This window comes from Chlamydotis macqueenii, chromosome 1, assembly GCF_036417535.1.
Source record: "Chlamydotis macqueenii isolate bChlMac1 chromosome 1, bChlMac1.mat, whole genome shotgun sequence".
NCBI classification, from domain to species: domain Eukaryota; kingdom Metazoa; phylum Chordata; class Aves; order Otidiformes; family Otididae; genus Chlamydotis; species Chlamydotis macqueenii.
Window position 1 is genome coordinate 37,193,205 of NC_141556.1, and position 20,150 is coordinate 37,213,354.

The following is a 20,150-nucleotide window of genomic DNA, read 5'->3' on the forward strand; positions in this document are numbered from 1 at the left end:
GATCGGCTGCCAGCTCAGGGACAGGTGGAAAAGCTGAGGTGGATCAACCAACTGTGTGAAGTTAAAGCAAATGCAGAAACTTCACAAAGTGACTTGAGTTTTCTGTATTTTCATCATCTCTGCTTTCTAATGGAAAATCAGCATTCTTTGTCAGTATTTAACAGCTTGCTGTGGGAGCTGTACTTCTAGACTGTGTACTCGGTTTTTCTTACTTTTTTCAGGATTAAAATCAGTGTTTCATGCAAGTCTTTTGTACATACAGTGGAAAGATACTCTGTGCTGACAGCACACCTCTCTTTTCATAAGAGAAGCCAAATTGTGTACATACTTGTTCTGTGGGCTCGCTCTTCTACTTAAAAGTAGGCACACCAAAGGGACATGATCTCCACCAACTTGTGTAGCAAATTAGTGGCTCACTTGCAAGGGACCCACCGGATGCTGCTGGTTTCCAGTCTTCTACAGAACCTGGCATCCCTGGTCCAAGAACTCAAGACAGCTTTGCTACTTGCCTCTGAACTGGAGAGAGCTGCTGAACTGTACCAAACTATTTCAGCGGTTGTTGAGCCATGCTGGGAAGGAGTACAACAGATACTTTGCAAGACCATAAGGCTGCCTGTGAAGTCCTTTAAAATGTGAAATACAGTAGCTGTCTGGGGGAAAACAAGCCTTTTTTGTTGCTCTGTTACACACAAATTACAGAGTAATACAGTAATATAGACAGCGTAATAGCTGAGTGATGTAATGCTATTTAAGACAAGATGCAGGTTTTCAGAGCATTATCCCATCTCCACAGTCACTCGTGTAGACTAAACAAACCAAGTTCTTAATTTTTTTTTTTGGCAGGGATTTGATTTTCTGAACCAGTCTTTATTTCTCCTCTGGACTCTTCCCAGTTGTCTTTGTCCTGCACCCCAAAGCAGCAAGGTGTTACAGCTGATACCCCACTGCTGCTGCTGAGAGTGAATTTCTTGCTACTATGTACAATGCTTCTCTTTTTAATAAACTCCAGATTGTCATTTGTCTTTTTTTTTTTTTTTTTAATAATATCACACTGTTGGCTCAATTTATTGTCACAGTAACCTTGACATCCTTTTCTGCAGTACAGCTGCTGGTCTGATGGTCTTCCTTTTGGTTTTGTACATTTGAAGATTTCTTTTAAAGTCCAAATGTGGTTCTTTGTACTTGGCTGTATAGAATTTAATCTTACTGATTTTTTTTTTTACTGTTTCTCCAGTTTATTAAGACCATCTTGAGTTCTGCTCAGCTCTTTAGAGTGCTTCACACTCCTTGCAGGTTGGTATCTCTGCAATTATAGTAAGACTTTTTGCTGGGTTTTGACCCTAGTAAGCAGGAGAAGCACTGAATGAGTGTGTTTTTTTTTTCAAGCAGCTCTGCACCATGTTATAGGACCTTGACCTAGAAGGAAGCTTTTCTAGTTTGCTCTGTCAAAAAAAAAAACCAAACTTTATATTTGAGGTCTGTTGGATTTACTGCTTTCCTTCCACCGGTAGAATAGAAGGAAAGAAGGAAAGTACGTTTGTTGATGGAGTTAGATCTCAGCAAGTCAATCTTGGCAGCTTATTGCTTTCTGATTTTCAGTTGCCTGTTTAAGGATTGTTTAGTCATTTATTTCAAAAGCTTTCTGGGTGTTGAAGGTAGGCTTACAGGCATGTAGTTCACCCATCACTCTCTTCTCCCTTTCTAAAAATTGACATTGTCAACTTACTCCCGAGCTTTTGGAAAGGCAAAAGCCTTTCAAACATCCTCAGAGGTGCTTGTTCCTTTCTGAACGGTTGCCCCAGCTTGTTTTCCAGGCACAGCAGAATAAATTTCATTACCTGTCAGAGGACGGAGGGCAACCTCAGACAAGATAGCTCCATCATCTGGGAATACAGTGATTCAACATTAGCGTGGCTGATTTCTGATAATCAGTCTCATATTTCTCCAGTTAAAGCACCTGAAGTGAGTTCCTAAGAGGAGAAGGAAAGCTTGATAGATTTAATAAAGCTCTCAAAAAAAAACCAAACCCAAACAAGCAAACGCCAAAACAAAACAAACAAAAAAACAAACCCACAAACCAGCTTCAGCAGCTTCATTGACAGGGTAGTTCACTGCAGATCCAAGTGACTGTCGTGCTCCAATGACGATTTGCGTGCAGAAGAAGATCTGTGCAACAGAGGAAGAACAGTTTGAAATTAGTCATTGTAACTACTTCAGATGATTACCTCCATTGTTTCTTAGAAAAATCCCTCAAATATAGTGCCATGGAAGGTCATCTGGGCAATCAACCTATTTCCAAACTGGTAATCTGGTGTGTGTGTTGCTTTCTTTGTATTTGGCTACAAATAGCAAAATTTGCAGATGGGCTCAGCTGATCATGGCTTATGGTTTATTTATTTTCTTAGTTGTTTTGCCTAGCAACTACATAAAATTTCTCGACATCTGGATAAGTTAGTTCTATCTGTGAATATCTATTTAAGTATGCATATAGATGTAAGAGAATGAGAATCCTTCTGGTATATATATACCAGTGCCATAAAAATAACATACCAAACAAATATATCAGAATTCTAACCAGTAATTATTGTTTCCAAAAACCTTAAGGTGGACATGGAGCTGGTACGTCCTTTGTTGTTTTATTTTGATAACCGGTGCTGAAGGCTTGCGCGCTCAGCACTGAGATGTGCTGAAGTGAACCGTGGGAGGGGAGCGGTCGTGAGCTGAGGTCTGAGGATGTCGCGGGGGCACGGCTGAGGAATTCCTAATGCGTCAGTGAGAGTGGTGTGAGATGTCAGGGCCAAGAGGGAAAAGAGGGACTCCCGGTGTTTCAAATGTAGGATTTCCTTTTTTGGAGCACAAATCCAAGTAGGATGGAAACTGCATTTTGGGGCAAGGCTTAATGAAGCTCCTGACGGCAAGCTTCGGCAGGGTGCCGTGCTGCTGCCGCCTCTGCTGAAGGAAGTGGAACAGATGTCACTTTTAGGAACAGATTACGCAAACAAAACATCCAAATTTATCTTAGAATATTGGTCCAGATGGGAAACTGAACTACAAAGCCTTCAAACTAGCAAAAGGCTGAGGGAAGAGGAGAACGAACTGGGTGGTTGCATTGTGATCCTCCAAACGAGAAAAGCGGAACCCAGCGGTGTGCCAGCCGCGTGAGCGAGCTGCGCGGGCACTGGCAGGCCTGGGGTGTGCGGCTGGGGGGGCTCCGTGCGGGGCTGCTGCCGACTTTGGGGTGTGCGGCTGGGGGGACTTTGTGGAGGGCTGCTGCCAGCCTGGGCGTCACAGGCAGGTGGCATCGCCCCTGCTTGCAGGTGGCTCTTGGCTGAGGCCTTGGGAGCTGACCCTAGGGATAACTCCAGTATTAGCCCTGACATATGCTCATTCTAACAGAGCAGGAGAAATTATTTGTGGGTTGTTTTTTTTTTTTTTCCCAAAGGTAAGTACTTTTCGCTGTGCAGAAAGGTTTTGCATGGTTACTGTTGGCTGCAAGTCCAGCTGGTGAGTACAGGATGAGTATTTTTGTCTCTTGAATACCTTCAGGGTTGAGAAATGTGGATTGAAAAAATAAAAAAAAGGTGAGGTTTAATAAATATTTTCAGTCAATTAAAAGAGGTGGAGGAGACATCTTCACCTTCTGGATGCTTAGGAGAGAATTAAAGAGAAAGGAAATAATGAAAGCAGGTTTTAAAGTAATCTATTTAGCTAGAATTAATACCTCTCTTGTTCATGAACTGAAAAATAGCTTTAGGATGCCCAGAGGTCCAGATGCTAGAGCTGCACATCCAGTGTAAACATATTTAGCTAATTAAAAAAAAAAATGTTTGTGCATTTTTAAACTGCACTGGAGTGCAAACTGGAATTCAGCTCGTGCAGGTTGCAGGTAACATTTTTCATTGAAAAAAAGTTTGTCGTTGCACATTTTCTCTTGTAAGAAGGAAAAAGAGTCCTGAATAAGTGTTTTTATCCCTATAATTACCTTAATATAGGGAGATGTGCATATAATCCTGGTTATTACATAGTGGCAGAAGATTTTGTGTAAAGGTATATATTTTTTGCTAATCAGCATACTTGATGATAACCTAACCACGTCAAGATTTGTTTTAAAAAAGTGGTGTTACAGAAATTTAAGTAAAAGTATTTGTCGAATTAATCCACCTTGGACAGTGGTTTAAAATCAAGTAATATTTCTATTTGAATCAAATGTATTGCTGTTAGGACAGAAATAGTTTTCTTTGCTCTCTCACTTTTTAGTAATTGACTTTCAAAATTCAAAGAAGATTTAAAGTATAAAGATAAATACTCTTTCCTTATTTGCTCTACTGTCTTCTCACTGCTATTCAGAAAAGTAAAAGTACATCTCTGACTGGGGAGACATGAGTTTCTGTTTTACTTGATGGAATTTTATTTTGCTATGGATTAGATGTTCTTCTAATTTATTTTTTTTTTCAACTGCATAGAAGTTCTTTGGGTTTAGGATGGTTAATGTTACTGTTACAGTGTATGAGCCATTCTTTTTTTGTGCAGTATCAGAATTTCTTCATGCTATGATGTTTTTAGAACTATTTTTGGATAAAAGGCTGAGGTTTTCTTCTATATTCAAGGCTGCTCTGCATACCATCATGCCACAATCTGTGTGATCAAAGGTACATTTTTAAAGAGTGCCTTTATTCTGTTGACATATGCATAGACGTCTGTGTGCTGAGGATGTTATTTGAAGGATGTTGCTTGAAGGATCACTCGTGAGGCTGTGTAATATCTAATTTTATGAAAGGGAGATGGCTCCTCTCTGTGGTGATGAGTGGTATTGGTTTTAGGGAAAGCCACGTAGAAAATTTCCATGTAAGGGAGACTGCTGGGGAGAGATTGGCAGCTATGATGTCTATAACTCGAAATGCTTTTCTAGAAGCTAGGATAATAAAAAAAGAAACAACCAACCTGAATTGGTCTGAACTGTGTTTATGCTAGCTAACGGAGAAATCATAACTAAATTTTAGAAACCCCATGCCTTACTTACAAGCTTTTTTACAAAGTATGAGATGATACTCATGTCTGGTTCGTAGTCTGATCTAAAAATTCTACTTTCTCCTGTAACAAATTATTAAAATATAGGGTGATAATTCGACTTTCAAATGGTTTTGTGCTAAGAATTGAATGCTGAATAAAATGACACAGGCTGATGTCTGGGTAGGATATGGGTCTATGTGTGTCTTTTGCACTAGAAGTTTATTTTTCTAGTAGGGTGCATGGCGTTCATAGGCACACTATGTGCATATATGTGTAGATAGATATTAGCACCAAACACTTCTTCGAATAAGAGTTTTAAGTATTTTAAAAATCTGCTGGACGTAGACTTACCGATTATTTGTTCGTAATTTCCTATATAGACTGTAATAACCCCGTGGCATCTGATCTTGCATTGAGGATGCTTTAGTTTGCTGCTGATGTTTGCTCCCCCATCCCCTGTGATGGGGAGTTTTATTTCTTTGAGAGTTTTTATTTCCTGATACAGTTTCTGCTCTGAGAGCTCGTTAAATCAGAGGCCAAAACCATTGCTGAAATCACAACTGTTTTTAGCTCTGATGCGTTCAGGGACCTTGTCTCCTTCAGTGGACTAGTAAGTGTTGTTTCTACATTTCCTTACAGTGCCTCATAAAACAGGGTCATGAAATTTAACCCATCTGCGATGTTGCAGAGCTCAGCTTCTGTGTGCAGCAGAAATGGCAGCTTCCTTCACACCTTCCGCACCGCAGCCTGGGACAGGAGCTCAGCAAACTGTTACATGGCTGGTTTTCACTTGTCTCGTTTTAGGAATAAGTGAGACAATACTTTTTTCAAAAGAATGTATTTTTTTGATGTTTAAGGTTGGAGGTCCTGTTAAGTCATACCAGGTCTCAGCTGGAGGCTTTCTCTGTGCTTCATTTTTATGAGATACTCTACCTAAAAGAAACGGCTGGTATCACATGTCTATTGTGTATCGTTACCCAGGCAAATAAGCTTTGTAAGCTGAGGAAGTCTGCTGAGCACTCTGTAACACGATTTAAAAGAACTCAAATTCCAAATGAAATATTTGTTTAATCTTCAAAATTAGTCTTTTTTTTTTCTTCTTTGAGAAGTAAAAGCTGGTACAAAGTTGTTTCAAGAAAAGCAGAATAGAAAATCCTGTTGAAGGGCTTCTATTCACTGTGGAAAAAAAAAAGAAAGTTGTATTTCACCTTCTGGTAAATGATGCATGGGATTTGTCCTGAATTAAAAATAGAATAGAAAGCTTGTTAGCTCTGCTGTGTTGGTAAGCTTGACAAGGCAAATATTGGTGGAGAGGGAGAGCATACCTACTCAAATTGACCTGATAGTAAAAATAGGTATCGTGTCTTCAGTGCTAGGGTACCTCTTGGATAGCTCCATCCACAGTGCCAACCCAGAAGTTTTTAAACTTTGTTTTTTCTTTTAGTACTGAAAATGGATTCCTTATTGGTGAGCAATGCAAAAAGCTTTCAGGCTTGCCAGGAGGAATTGTTAAATTAAAAGGTTATTTCCAGAACGCTTGTATCTCATCATCTGAGCACCAGAAGCAATTAAATCTGTACCACTGTTCTGGAGAGGACTGCCTGGAATGGAAAAGATTAGATATTTTTCAAGATGTTGAAAGGATTGTGATTCTCAGAAAAGACCCATTTAAGAATAGTTTATGACCATTGTAGTTATAAACTCGCTCCCGTAAAAGGAATGTGCTGTATGTTGGCGGGCTACCAAGTCGGGGAAAATAAAAGTGCAGCTCAGTGCTATTTTAGTGCATCCTCCAGGGAGGAGCAGGAACGGACCGTGGGGGGGAAAATCCCAATTGACCTATATTTACTCTCCATTGGGAAGTATTGCCCGTCATAACTATTGGGAAACAATCTGCGAATGACAGATACCTGAGGGCTTGCAAGGCTCAGAGACTTGCTGGTTTCTGCCCTTAGCCAAAGATGCTCTTTCGTCCCAGGCTTGCAGACTCCTTACTCGTCTGGTCTCTTTCTCTCCTTGGGGTCTCTCTGCTTTTTCTTGTCTCTTTGCAATTCCACTTTTCCCATTTCATCTAATGCCTGCAAGGCTTGCAGTGTCCTGTCTCTACACTGATGAAATCTCCTTGCATTTTACACCCTCCCTTAAAGACCAAGCCAGGGTCCCTCGAGCAAGGACCCTCTTCACTCTTGTATTACTCAAAGGAGAGTTAAATATCTCCCTCCTCCCCTTGGTGCTCAGTGTAGCAGCAGGGATGTCCTTTTCATCCCCACTGTATGAGGCCATGGCTTTGGCTCTTCAGAGAGGACCAGTGCCACTGCCCTGCTGTGTGCAAATGTTAAGTAGTAAAACAAGGAGAATTCAGCCTCACCATTCTCTCCTCCATGGGAACCTTCACAGAACAGGGAGGCATTAATGATTTTTTTCCCCTTTCTTGCTTTTTGGGAGGCTACAGCCTTCAAAAAACCCTTTTGTTTTGATTATCCCCTTGCATCTTGAGCCTTTTTAATTTGGCCCCTGGACACACCTCTGGGCTTCAGTTACAGGGCACACCAGCCTCTGTTGCCAAACTGGTTTTTCGCTAGCTGGATAGTGGAGCAATGCAGTGGCCAGTTCAGCGCACAAAAAGGGGTATTCCTGTACAGGACTGTGAGCTTCCCATCTTTGGCAGCTGATGCTAGACAAAATGATAGCTCAAAGCAGTAATTAAATGGAAATTTAAATATAGCTCTGTGTTCTCTGCTCAGAGGTATTTAAAACTATAAATCTCTTTTCTATTCTGGATAACCATTCTAATATAAATGCAAACTCAGAGACGTGTGGAGTCCTACCTCCTAACTTAGCATATTTTTTTCCCAGCAATTGAAATCAGTGAAATTATCCTGAATTGTGCACAAAGGTTTCAGAACTGGTTTACTTTCCAAGATTTTAATGGTTATTTTATTGGAAAGATAACTTTAGCCTGCACTATAATCTAAAATCTGCTGTTGGCACCTCACCTCTGTTAGATGGAGGAGCAAATCTGGGTAATAAAGCTTGGACTAAAGGCTGTGCTTCTAAAAATATCTCTTATTCACCTGAGTGGGAAACTTATACACAGCCTAAGGCTGGAATGTGGAGGGTGGTTAGTCCCGAAGGCTTTGCTTGTCACTGTGTATCGCAGAGTGGGACTCGAGGTGAGTGGGTGAGAATATATATTCCCGTTCCAGGGACAGCAGTGCTTCCATGCTGTCTGATCTTCTTTTCCTGCCTTTTTTTTTTTCTATTTCTTTGTCTGATCTCAACCTTTAGACCCTGCTCCAGCTGTTGGAAGATATTGCTACTGAAGCTTTCCAGCTAGAATGTGAAAAAGATACATCAGTAACATCAGTAGTTCGGACCATGTTGCCCCATTTCACAGGAGAAAGAGGGCTGGCCTGTGGGCTTGGTGAGGAAGCCGTGGGACTCAGGAGGGTCTCCTGCACCCCTTGAGCTTGAGCAGCCACAGCCCGTGCCACGCTTAGTGTGCCCGAGCAGGCACGCACCTGCTCCAGCCGTGCTTGCGCTGCAAGCGCAGGAACAATCGCTAGAGTTTGCGTTATGAAACACTGAATGTACTCCTCTGTTAAGCACTTTTCTGTTTCCTCCGCAAATGCTCGTTCCTGTAAGGGCCACTAAAACATCTGCAGCTGGATCTGCCAGTATCCTAAAGCATATGACATCCAAAGTGATACTTAAAAATCTCTTACGTGTTAGATGGTGTGTTCTGTATTGCAGAAAGGTGCATATTTTAGGTTTGAGTTTCTATGATAAATACATTCAGTTGCTATGGGAAGGGTTTAACACCAAAATCCAGCATAAGAAAATATGTAAAATTCAAGAAAGCGAAAAGGTTTTAAACTTCATTTTTCAGGCTCCTTTCTTATAGCAGTACTAACTTCAAGTTTAAAGCTTGACGTTTCCTGGTTTTCCGCTCAAATATTATGAGGTATGGCACTCGTTACCTCCTTTATCAGGGCACAGTGTAAACTTCCTAAAAGTAGACTGAATTGCCATTCAGTTTGCACATTCCAGCGCAAACAGCTATGGAGAAAATACTTTAATGGAGAGTGTTAAAAGTGAAGTAGGAATTCAGGTCCAGTGCTTCTGATTTCTGCGGCTGTAACTGACAAGCTGGTATTGTATGAGGGAGGAAAAAGCATATGCAGACAAGCATGCAAGTTAAATGCTACAGTACTTTTGTAGATCTATAAGGCTTACGCCGATTCTTTTAGAATGTTTTATGCCTTTTCAATAAACCTTTGAGAAGCTTGTATTTGTAATTATCTTTATGATGTTTTGATGACTGTTGTTGGCTGTTAACGATGGAAGTATTTTACTCTCATCAGACAGCTTTTGCAAGGTATTTTAAGAGCAAATCATGAACTTGTGAAGACACCTTGTTTGCATTATCAATGGATGTAGAAGCACATGAAAATCCAGAGCCTAAAATCTCTCTTTAAAGGTGAATTTCCAAAAGTTTAGTCCCATATTTGAATGCATCAAATACAGTACAGTGCATTGAAGCCTGCAGCTGTCTGAAAATATAATTATAGCATATAATGCATATTCACAGGGTGTGTGGTTTTTGAGAGCTGAAGGCTGCTGCCTCACTGTTCTAGCAGGCTGCTGGGAGGCCAGGACAGAAGGGATGGTTAGCCCAGGCAGTGAGGTCTATGTGTGTGAGGGGAATACTTTGTGCACTGCAAAGGGTGCTCTTTTCAGGATCAGAGATCTTCTTGGATCAGAAGGGGGACTTGGAACTCTTCCCTTCTCCTTTCTCTGATAAGTAATTGTCAGTCCTCGCCCCCCTGCTGAAAAGTTTTCCTGTGCTCCAGTGTCCTGCCCCAGTTGGCATCTCAGTGGTTACTGAATCAGACTCCATTAAACATCTCTTTATAAGCTATTAAACATTGCCTTTATCCCCTCTCCCCCTTAGCACACTCCATGACAAACCTAAGATGTTTACAGCGAACAGTAACGTCCCTAAAAACGACCAAGTGCAATGCAGGGAGCAGGAGAGACGAGGGGCTTCGGGTATTAGCAGAGAGTGTGTTAAGGGAAAATGACCAGGGAGCAAATAACTCAGAAGTCCATGATATCCTGAAGTACTTGCTCATGTGGTTCTCTCTAGGCTGCACCTAGAGAGGAAAAAAAAAAAATCCAAATGCTAAGGGTGGAATAAATATATATATTCAATATTCCACTAAGCTTTATCAGTGAAACATTTGGTTATAGTTTGATTTATGTCTAAATAAATAAATAAATAGAACCTTTGCAAAACGACTGTTTGAACTTATTGCTGGACTGGAGAAACTTAACAAAACAAATAGTAATTAAAATTAAACTGTAAATGCAACACTTCAGCATAGAAGACTCACAGACGTTTACAGTCTTATAACTTCTAGTTGTTTGGGTTTCTCCAGTGTGGCAATATTTTTGCTCTTTTGCTTTTTCCAGTGACATAGAAATTCCTGACGTAAGAGCCTGGCTCTCTGGCTAGTGTGTACCTATCTCTAATTGTTTCCTGCCCTCAAAATGGGGCCAGAGACTTGGGGGTAGGGGGAGGGAAATTGGAAAAAAGTAGAAACCTCACACTATTAAGGTCTCGTTACTAAGGCAAGAAAAAAAAAATGATTGCTCCCTTAAGAATTTATCTTATTTTATAATTTACTTGTAAAGGGCTAAAACTTCACAGAAGTTTTCTTGTGAGAGCTGGGATTCTCATGTAATTTTAAGAATTCTGGGTCTGAATTGTCAGGAAAAAAACACTGAATGTGGAAAAACTTAAACCAGTAGTGTTATCAGCTCCTGAGACCCTTGATGTTTCCCCTACAGCTCTTAAAAGCAAGATGTGATAATATCAGAATTTAATCTCTCAAGTTGTTTCTCCATCAAAGACATTTCTCTAGTTGCAGACAGAGGTTGAGAAAACATAACCTGAGTACATACAAAATTCTTAATTTCCGAAGGACAAATTTGACAGACCTCCTACGATACTTTTTGACGATTTACTTAAATCATGTTTATTTTGGGGCTGAACTTGTGATTTCTGAACGTTTGCTATTGACAATATAGAAGCTCTTGAAAGCTAGCAGTACTTTAACATATGTCAACATTAGGATTTCAGTATCCTAAAAGGAAGGCTTTCCTGGAGCTACAATGTGTATCATCCTAGCAAAAGGCTCCTGAAGCCCACATGATGACATCATTACTGCTGTATTTGTCTGATCGATAGCGTGAAGATTTACAAGCTATCTCTGGGTGTAGTGTCCATCGTACCACAGCCAGAGAGATGAAAGATCCATGCTGGCCCATGTTGTGCTAGGTTAGAGACTGAAGTGCGGTGCAGTGGCTCCAAGAGGTTTGGTGACACCCAGGGACAACTGTGGAGGAGCCACTAGTGTCCTGGGTGTTGCAGGCAGTGCAGCAAGCAGCACGTATTAAAAACAAAACAAAACAAAACAAACAAAACACACAAAAAAAACCAACCCACCAAACAACAGAAACAAGAAGTGATGTATAAAAGCATCACCTCCTTCCCTGGATTGTGAGTTTTGCTCAGATGTCTTCATGGAGCGTCTGGCCCTCCAGGAAAGTGGCATGTTGCGGTGTTGTAATAAAGATGTGGGGAGTGACAGGTCCAGGTGGTGAGAGTGCAAGCCTGCAGTACTCACCACGGCTCAGGCATGCGACAGTCGCATTAGCGCAGCACTGTGCCCAGGCCACTTGGCCCTGACACTGATGAGGTGGGGTGCTGTGCTGGCACAGCCAGGTTCCCTTGGGTGCCTCCAGCACCAGCGTGGGGTCTTTGCTTAACCTGGAAAGGTCCGGGTGTGCACAGCACAGGGGTTTAAACCAATCGCAGTGATATTTCCAGGATGGTGTTTTCTTCCCGTGTTTCTTGTTGTGGTCTGGCTGTTCCTTTTTAATAAGTTTGAGACACGAACCCCGTTCCTGAACCTGTTGAAGGCTGTGGCCTAGCTTGCACCTGCTGCAGAAAGAGCAGAGGGCAGATCTGAACCTGTTGTAATGACGTTACCGTCATTCTCCCTCAGCCTCTTCTCTGTACCCATGGAACTGGCAGGCAGGGGTAAAGCACCTCCAAACCAAATGTGTTAATTGTAATGAGTTTGACTTTGCTCTTCTCTTCATCGATTCTTTACAAGCCGTTCTTACCCTGGTCTGTAAGCTCCCCACGAGCAGGGGTTTTGTTTGCGCGCGTACAGTGCCGAGCACCAGGAGGTCCCCTCCTGCTTCAAACTACTGGGCATTGCTGTAACGTAGAGAGTAAATAAAAATAGCGATCAAAACGTCAGCAATAAAATAATAAAATGTTAACTGCAATAAAGTACTTTCATGAACACTCAGTTATATTTTATTGGGCTTTCAGGACTCATATATCCTCCAAGCCTTTATGAATACATGGGACAAATAACAACATTTTGGTGAATACTGAAATATTTGACATTTTCAAGAGGTCAGATAATTTCCTTTAAACTGTTTACACTTGAGGGAGAGTGGTCGTGGTGTGGGAGGTCGGTTCAGGACCGTGGAGCAGTGTGTCTGTGGGGCTGAGGGCTTCCGTCCCTTCACCTCTGCGCTGTGCCCGTGTCTGCCTGCTCTGGGTGGCTTCGTAAATTCAGTTAAGAGATCATATAGGTGTCTGTCAGCCCTTTGGTATGCCGACCTCCAAAACGGCTGTCGGTACTCCCGGTCTGAAACAACGGCTCCAGAAAGCCACGCTGCTGAGAGCTTTGGCGGAGCCAGGCGCTCACGAAGCCCCAGAGGAGGCGGCGTCCCCCCGGGCGCCATGGCCGGCCCAGCTCTAATGGCGGCCGGGGGCAGCCTCCCGCCAGCCGCCGCGTGACGGCGGGGGCCGAGCGGTGTGGGGCCGAGGCCGCCAGGCGGCGCCGCTGTGCGCGGGTGGGGGGAGATGGGGGAGAGGCGCTGCGCGGGCCGCCCGCCGGCGGGGGGCGCCCGGTGCCGCCGCTGGCGGAGCGCGGCTTTGTTCGCTGGCGGGGCCGCCGCACTTCCCGCCACAGGGGACCGGACACCGCGGGCGGCTGCGCGGCTGTCCCGGCTGCGCGGCAGTCCCGGCTGCGGGGCTGACCCCTCTACGCCGCGTGGGGAAGGGGACCAGGAGGGAAACTGCGCGCTCGTAGCGCGGATACGTGCGGACCTCTGGTCTTTCATGAGGCGGCAGTTTGCTGGGGAGGGGGGTTTATTCACTTTTTAAAGCAGCTCTGCAGTCACTCGTGACAGAGACATGTTTATGTCTGTGAAATGGCTCTCGCGGGCTGTCCGCCCTGCAGCAGCACGGAGGTGTTTGGGTTTCGCAGGCGGTTCAGTCGGGAAACGCCCCGGTTGAGGCACGTTGATGCAGGCAGGTTTCCGTCAGAGGCGCCCCAGAATGGTTTGGTGAGACTCACGGCTTGTTCTTCAGGACGAGACCGTGGTCAGCTTCTCCTCGGTTGGAGACAAACTCCTGCTCTGGGCCATTGCTGGGACCCACAGCCCTTCTGCCACACGCTGAAAAGCAAAGCGGGCACCTGGGAGGAGGTTGGAGTCGTGCCCTGCTGCTTGTTAGGCGCCCGGGGCCTTACCCTGCTGCCACCAGAGTCCGTGAGACCTTTGTCGCTGACTTTGGGGGGTCTCCCGTCCCCAATGTCACATCATCTTCTGACGCGAGCTGCGGCTATGAATGGCTGGGCTATAAGGCAGCTGCGTTTCCTCTTTCCCATCGCAGGGTGAATGAAACAATTAGTGTTGCTGCCTTCAGTCCTTCTAAAATAAAATCTTGTGACTGCCATCTCTCTGTTTGCTATATTTAAACTGGCCGGAAGATTGCTTAAATATATCTCATGGACAGTTTACAATGCGAATTATTTCCTGCCTTTAAAAAAAAAAAAAAGAAGAAGTAGTCATGGTTTTAAGATATCTGGCAAGTTTATTACAATGAAATGTCACGTTCCTCAGATGAGTCATCAAAAGAACAATTTTTAGCAATGACTGGTTTCCAGCATTCACCATTCAGAAATGTTGCGGAATCTATTTTGTTTTAAATAAAAAAAAAAGTAGAAAAGCCTGCACGTTTGATCTGCCCGGTATTCCTGGGTGTCCAAAGCAGGACTCCTGTCGTCAGCTATCTAGCTGAGGTCCTGAGGTTTCTCCCTGAGTACCACCACACTTTTGACCATGTCGGTTATTACTCCAAGTTGCTCTCAGTTGAGCATCTAAAGCAGCCGTTGTGAATGCCCCCTATAAAAATGCCCCCTCCCTCCCTCTCACTTGGTACCACAGAAGGTTGCTTTGCTGAATCCTGTGTAATGTGTATCAAAATGTTAAGGGGGGGGGGATCAGAAGTGGACTAAACGTACTAAGAAGATTGCATTTAGAATTGTATTTCCATGTGATGGTCTCATAAAATTGTAAGCATTGTTTTTTCTGTGAATGTATCTTAACATTTTTGATGTTTTAATTTATTCTCATCTTTTTTTTTTCTTTTTTTTTTTTTTTTTCTTTTTCTTCCCTACTCAGCTCTTGCCCCTGTTCTTTGCCTCTGGTTTTGTTGGTGAGGATATCACAGTGATGTCTGCATTCAACCTGCTGCATTTGGTGACAAAGAGCCAGCCAGTGGCCCTGCGAGCCTGTGGGCTTCCCTCAGGTTGAATGGGTGCTGCTTGTTGTGTCATGCATAATGAAGGCCCTTTTAGGAATGGGTGTCTCTGCTGCAGGAAACTGTGTGCTATGGATTACTCTGGTTTGTTTATATTCTCCTTTGAACCAGAAGTTTGCCTTTTTTTTTTTTTTTTTTGGTAAAAGTCAATGGCTTGGGGTGAGGGTTTTCATATCCTAGATTTTAGGATGATTGGAAATGCTCTCCAACTTCCTTGTCCAACATATTATCTCTCAAATTTTATGTTATTTTCCTAATTCTTCGCACAAAGAGTGGAATTAAATTGAGAATCAATTTTGTTCAATGCCATTTATAATTTTTTTTAAAAGATGCATAACAGAATTTAGCATAAGGGTTGCTCTTAAACCATAGGACTTAAAAATATTTTCAAAAATCTTTAGCAGTGTATTATAGGTACACTCCATGTGTCCCTTTTTACATTTTTATTATAAATAAAACATGTTGCACTGAAAATTATGTATAAAATGAGTACAGAATTTAAAATGTAATTCTTCCATTCCTCTGACAGCATATTCTTTAGTTACATGACACTTCTCTAAAGAAATAAATGGAAACATGCAATTTAATGGCCAGATGCAGCTGCACTTTTCATATAATGTCCAGTTTCTGCCATTAGGTCTGTGAAGGGTGCCATGAGGCCCCATCTCCATGAATTGGTTGTGTCGTGAAAAGCTTGAGCCTAGTAAGTATTTTGTGTCTCACTTCAACAGCAACAGTATCTGTAACGTCTGCATAATAATGTCAGTGTTATGTAGGAGAAAATTGAAGCTGCACAGAGTTAATTTTGAACATTACTAGGAATTTTCTTGACACCCAAATAAAAAAGATACAATCCTGGCTGATCAGTATTTGGAGCATCAAAAAAGGACCAGCTTGGGTGTTTGTACTACACTCGCAACTGGTTCATAAAGGTGCAAAACATTACGAGCGCTTTTTCCCAGAGCTGGACTTAACAAGCATATGGAGGTGATGTTTTAAAGATTTTTTTCAGTGATAAGACATCAGTTTTCAAGCTGATGGATTTTTTTTCTAAAGCTGATTACACTTTATTTGAACTAAATCTGAGTCCAATTTTTGCGGCATTTGTGTTCTGTTTCCCCCCACATGTGCACGAAACTCCCATTAGCCTAGATAGGAGCTGCAAACACATATTGAGGAAGAGAGAGAATAGCCCACATTGTGTCAGCCTGACCTTGGTTTCCTGTTATATTTGCTGCTGAGCCAGATTTAAAAATCCTAAAAATACAGGGTAAGCACATTTCCTTAGCCCTCATTATGCACCTTTTGATGCACCCTCATATTGCTGGTGTCTACCTTAAAATGGGGGCACTCAATCTTCTGGCCATTTCGTTCCTGCTCTGAAAAGGAGATTTCAAAGTTGTTCAGCTTTTTTTTTCTGTTGCATACCTATTTGGGAAGTGTTATGTTAGCTGTTGTGTCAAATTGTTTTTCTGGCACAATCCAGTAGTCATATTTTGTAATAAAAAGCTCATAACACTACTGTTTATTCCTGTCCCTTTGATCCATAACTGTGCAAACATTAATAGATTGAGTTCCACTGACTGGCTACTTTATAGAGAGAGATATATATTTATATATAATAAACCCAAATTCATCTGCTAACAGTAGAATAATATACAATCACATATCTCACATATTTTACGAGTAATCTAAATTCCCCAGATGCTTATAAATTAACATAGGCTTGCTTTGCCTTTGGTTTGGTTTTGTGTGTGTGATGTATTGAGAGGGTTGCAAGTAAATGGTGTAGCATGTATCAAATTAAACATGGGAACGAGATCTAGAGCCAGCATCTGCTTCAGTGCCACAATGCACTGTGACTTTAACTTTTGAATAGACAGAAAATGCCCCGAGTTCTCATGACTTTTTTATGACATAACACTTTGAGTTAGTGCTTTTCCCACCAGCCGGTTCTGTGCAAATTGCAGCCCTGCGGCCATAACATCATGCTGTGTGCCCACTGAGTCTGGAAGGGTGTGGAGTTTGGTCTTCTTCTGATTGAATGGCAAATTCCATATGGAAGATTTTCTAAGCTTCTGGAACCTCTGCCCGCTCAGCGTAAGGGAGCAAAGTGCTGTCAGAGCTGTAAATTGGGGTTTCAGACGTAGTTTTAAACTCCATGGAGTTAAATATTTTCAGGACAAGGACTTGAATGAAACTATCATTTCCATTTTTGTGCTTGGAATGGTACCTCTGTCCTTCCTGTAAGGAGTAAAGTAACACAAAGTAATATTTACTTTATATTTAGTAGAGAGTCATGGTTGTAGATCAGAAGCAAGTGATTTTTTTTTTCCAAAAAGTGAAATGAATGAAATAGTGTTATGAAGTATCTTAGAACAGGGATAACCTCCTGTCTCTTCTTTGAACCACTATTCTGTAAGCATGTGCAAGTTATTTGTAAACTAAATTAACACTTGTGCCAGTGAAGTGTTTTTACTTGCTCTTTTTCTATTTGTATATTAGTGCCTGGAGTGCCAATCTGTTCTTCCAAATTGTATTTTTAAAATATTTTTTTGTCTGAAGTCAGGACTAAACGTTTCAATCTGTGCAAACCTAGTGCACGGTTTGCCCATAACGTTTTTTATAGCCAACGTTGTAAAGCCAAGAGTACAAGCAGGCATTCCCAGTAGATGGCACTAAGCATATGCTGTTTTGCACGCCTAGCACTAGATGAAAAGCTTCCCATTTCGGAGTCATTCATACATAAAGCACACCCTGAGATCTTATGAACATTTACAAGTATTTTAAGAAAAGGGTGAGCATTGGGAAAAATCACATCAATCTGTGCTCGTACGCAAACTACATGCACGTTGGTTCAAGGTTTCTTCATTTCCAGTAATGATTAGAGCTCCAGTGTGTCTGTCGTGTGATGCAGAAGCGTCACTCCTTGAGCACACTTTATTAGAGTTGAATGCTCTAAATCTCTTTGGAAATGTAGGATGCACTCAGCACCTGCCAGGATTTAGTTCACAGAAATAAAATCTTTAAAAAGAACCCCCAAAACCACAACAAAACCCCCCCAAACTTTTAATGTAAAAACTACTTCAGCTGCTTTAGTGCATACCAGTGAGTAACTGATACAAGTAATGATTATGTAGATTCCATGTACATATGTTTTCTGTAGCAGACCACCAAGCTATAAAGTAAAAAGAAAGCTTATTTTGCTTTGCTGTGTCTTTTAATTATTATGGGTTCTCATTTCCTAAAAAAAAAAAAAAAATTCCTTTATTTCTTTAACACTTTGAATGTTGTGCTGCTTACATCACGTTTTTTGCATGAGATAACTTGGCTTCTCCTCTCCTGTAGATCAAAGAAAATTATGGTGCTTGTAAAATTAAGTAAAAGTAATGATGAAGAAATTACAGGGGTAGACTTAATATTTTTTTTTCCTGTATGAAATAATAAAGTCCTAGATAATATTGAATTGTTGTGAAGTGTTTAATTGCTAAAATAACTACTAGTAGGAAACCATACTTTTCTAGGATTAGATTAAACTACAATACATCTGTATGAAGATGGTGTTGGGCATATGGTGTAAGTCTTCATTAAGTAAATGTCTACAGTATAGTTTCTCATAACTTGTTTTATTAAATCTTTGTTAATTCCAAGTTTCAGTTTAATGTCTTTCCAGAAAATTGAGATGAATAGTTAGTGAACAAAAAATTACTGAGTCTCAAAACTGGATTTTTAGTAGTAATCTGTTAACATAAAGGATTACTTTTAGGAGCAGATCTTGCAAACAGTTACATACATGAGTTATTCATATGCGTTTGTCCCTCTCAAACTGCTCATGTCAGTGAAATTATCTGTGCGTGTAGTGTTTGCCAGATCTGGCTTTAACAATGAAAAGTCTAGAAAAGACCTAAAAGACCTTAGTCTCATGCGTTCAGAGTGTGGTAGTTGCTATCAAACTTTGTGTAACTTAAGTATGTCTAAATGTTTCATATTGTATGTTTGTGTGTTCAGAGATATAATTTCCATAATGTATGTTTCAACTTTCCCATAGCTTTCCGTAATGTGTGTCACCAAAGATGTACTATGACAGATGTCTCTTCACATGGTCTGAAGGAAAATAAAAGTAAGACTGATATGTTGTATAGCAAAAACCACCAGTATGACTATGGTTAAATGCCTGTCTGTTTTCATTATAAATCCCTATTTTCTGGGGTTTGTATCTTGAATGTAAAAATTTGCTCTGGGTTTAAATATGTCATACAGCTGGATGTACATGTTCCTCAGAACTGGTTGGGGGCAAAAATTAAAATGTGTTTCTATGAAGCTAAATATATATTAAAAAGGCAAATATAAATTTGGAAGAAAAATACATTTTTAAACTTAAAATAAGGTCTTGCAAATTACCTAGTTTACTACCTCCCAGCAGTTACGAGGAATTTGATAAATGCTTGGAAAGAGTCTTGAAAACAAGCACTGTGTGAGCACAATAGTAAATAGCATGTGAAGCTGTTCATGTGTCATTATTATATAAATGTCTGTATGTATGTCTGCCTCCTAGTCGTAGGAAGTAAAATGCTGTATTACCATAATAGAGCATAACATTATCATATTTTTGGAATGGGTTTTAAAAATCATCTTTGTATAGCTGTCTTAATAGGAGTACACTCAATGCTGTGTTTGCTTAAAAAAATATCCTGTATTGACAAATGATTATTTTGTACAGTAGTATTCAGTCTAATAGAATATGTTATTTAATACAGCTTAGCATGAAATGTATTTGCAGATATCTCATTGGGAGTAATACTGTTATTGTGCCTGGACTGTAAAGAAGACCAGAAACCCTTTGTTAATGTACCCTTTTTGTTTGCACCCTAGGGTTTGTCTCCTATTTTGTCCCCCTTTTTAACTCCTCATTCTGGCAGAATTTTGCACTCTCCCTCAGCTGCTCGACAGACAGAAGGCGCTTGTCCCTGCCTTGCCTGGGTGGAGGCTCCGCAGTGGCTCCGTGGCACTGAGTAGCACAGGGACGATGAGAAGTTTCTTGTGCTCCCAGCACCATGCACAGAGCCTGTTCCTTAATGTGTTCCCTGACGGATCTCTTAAGGTCATTTGCTTTCCTTTCCTGCTCCCATAAAGGACCCACCACAAGCCATTTCTACCTTTCTTGCAGGAATGTTTTAATTCTGGGAGCTCATAAATTTCCTGCGTTCCATTCCTTTGCCCTCTGCAGCTCAGGCTTAACTGCGTTCTCTGCTGAAGTCGGGTATGGAAAAGATGAAGTTTCAGCACTCACGGTGTTTCTGTGTTTTAAAGGCTCCCATGAAAAGCTACTTTCTTGTTATACAGATTCTCTCTGTATAACAGGAGGTTTGAGGAGTCCTTTAAGGACTGCTTTCACTTTTTTCCTTTTAATTAAAAGCAACGCCTGCCTTTGTCCTTACTCTGAGGA

General features: G+C 41.4%; 1 protein-coding gene across 5 annotated transcripts in view; it reads left to right on the forward strand.

The window, feature by feature from the left end:
• The window catches only part of MSRB3 (methionine sulfoxide reductase B3), an 86,761-nt gene that overhangs the window by 4,680 nt on the left and 61,931 nt on the right, over positions 1–20,150 (forward strand). For 2 of the 5 annotated variants that reach the window (XM_086748844.1, XM_086748853.1), the window contains exons 2-3: positions 14,566–14,692; positions 18,753–18,824. The exons of 1 other annotated variant lie outside the window; for it this stretch is intronic. In XM_086748844.1, the coding sequence (XP_086604970.1) occupies positions 14,617–14,692; positions 18,753–18,824 (148 nt within the window). In that variant the 5' untranslated portion in view covers positions 14,566–14,616. The remainder of the gene's footprint in view (positions 1–14,565; positions 14,693–18,752; positions 18,825–20,150) is intronic. 2 more of the 5 variants (XM_086748868.1, XM_086748834.1) reach the window with 2 other exon arrangements.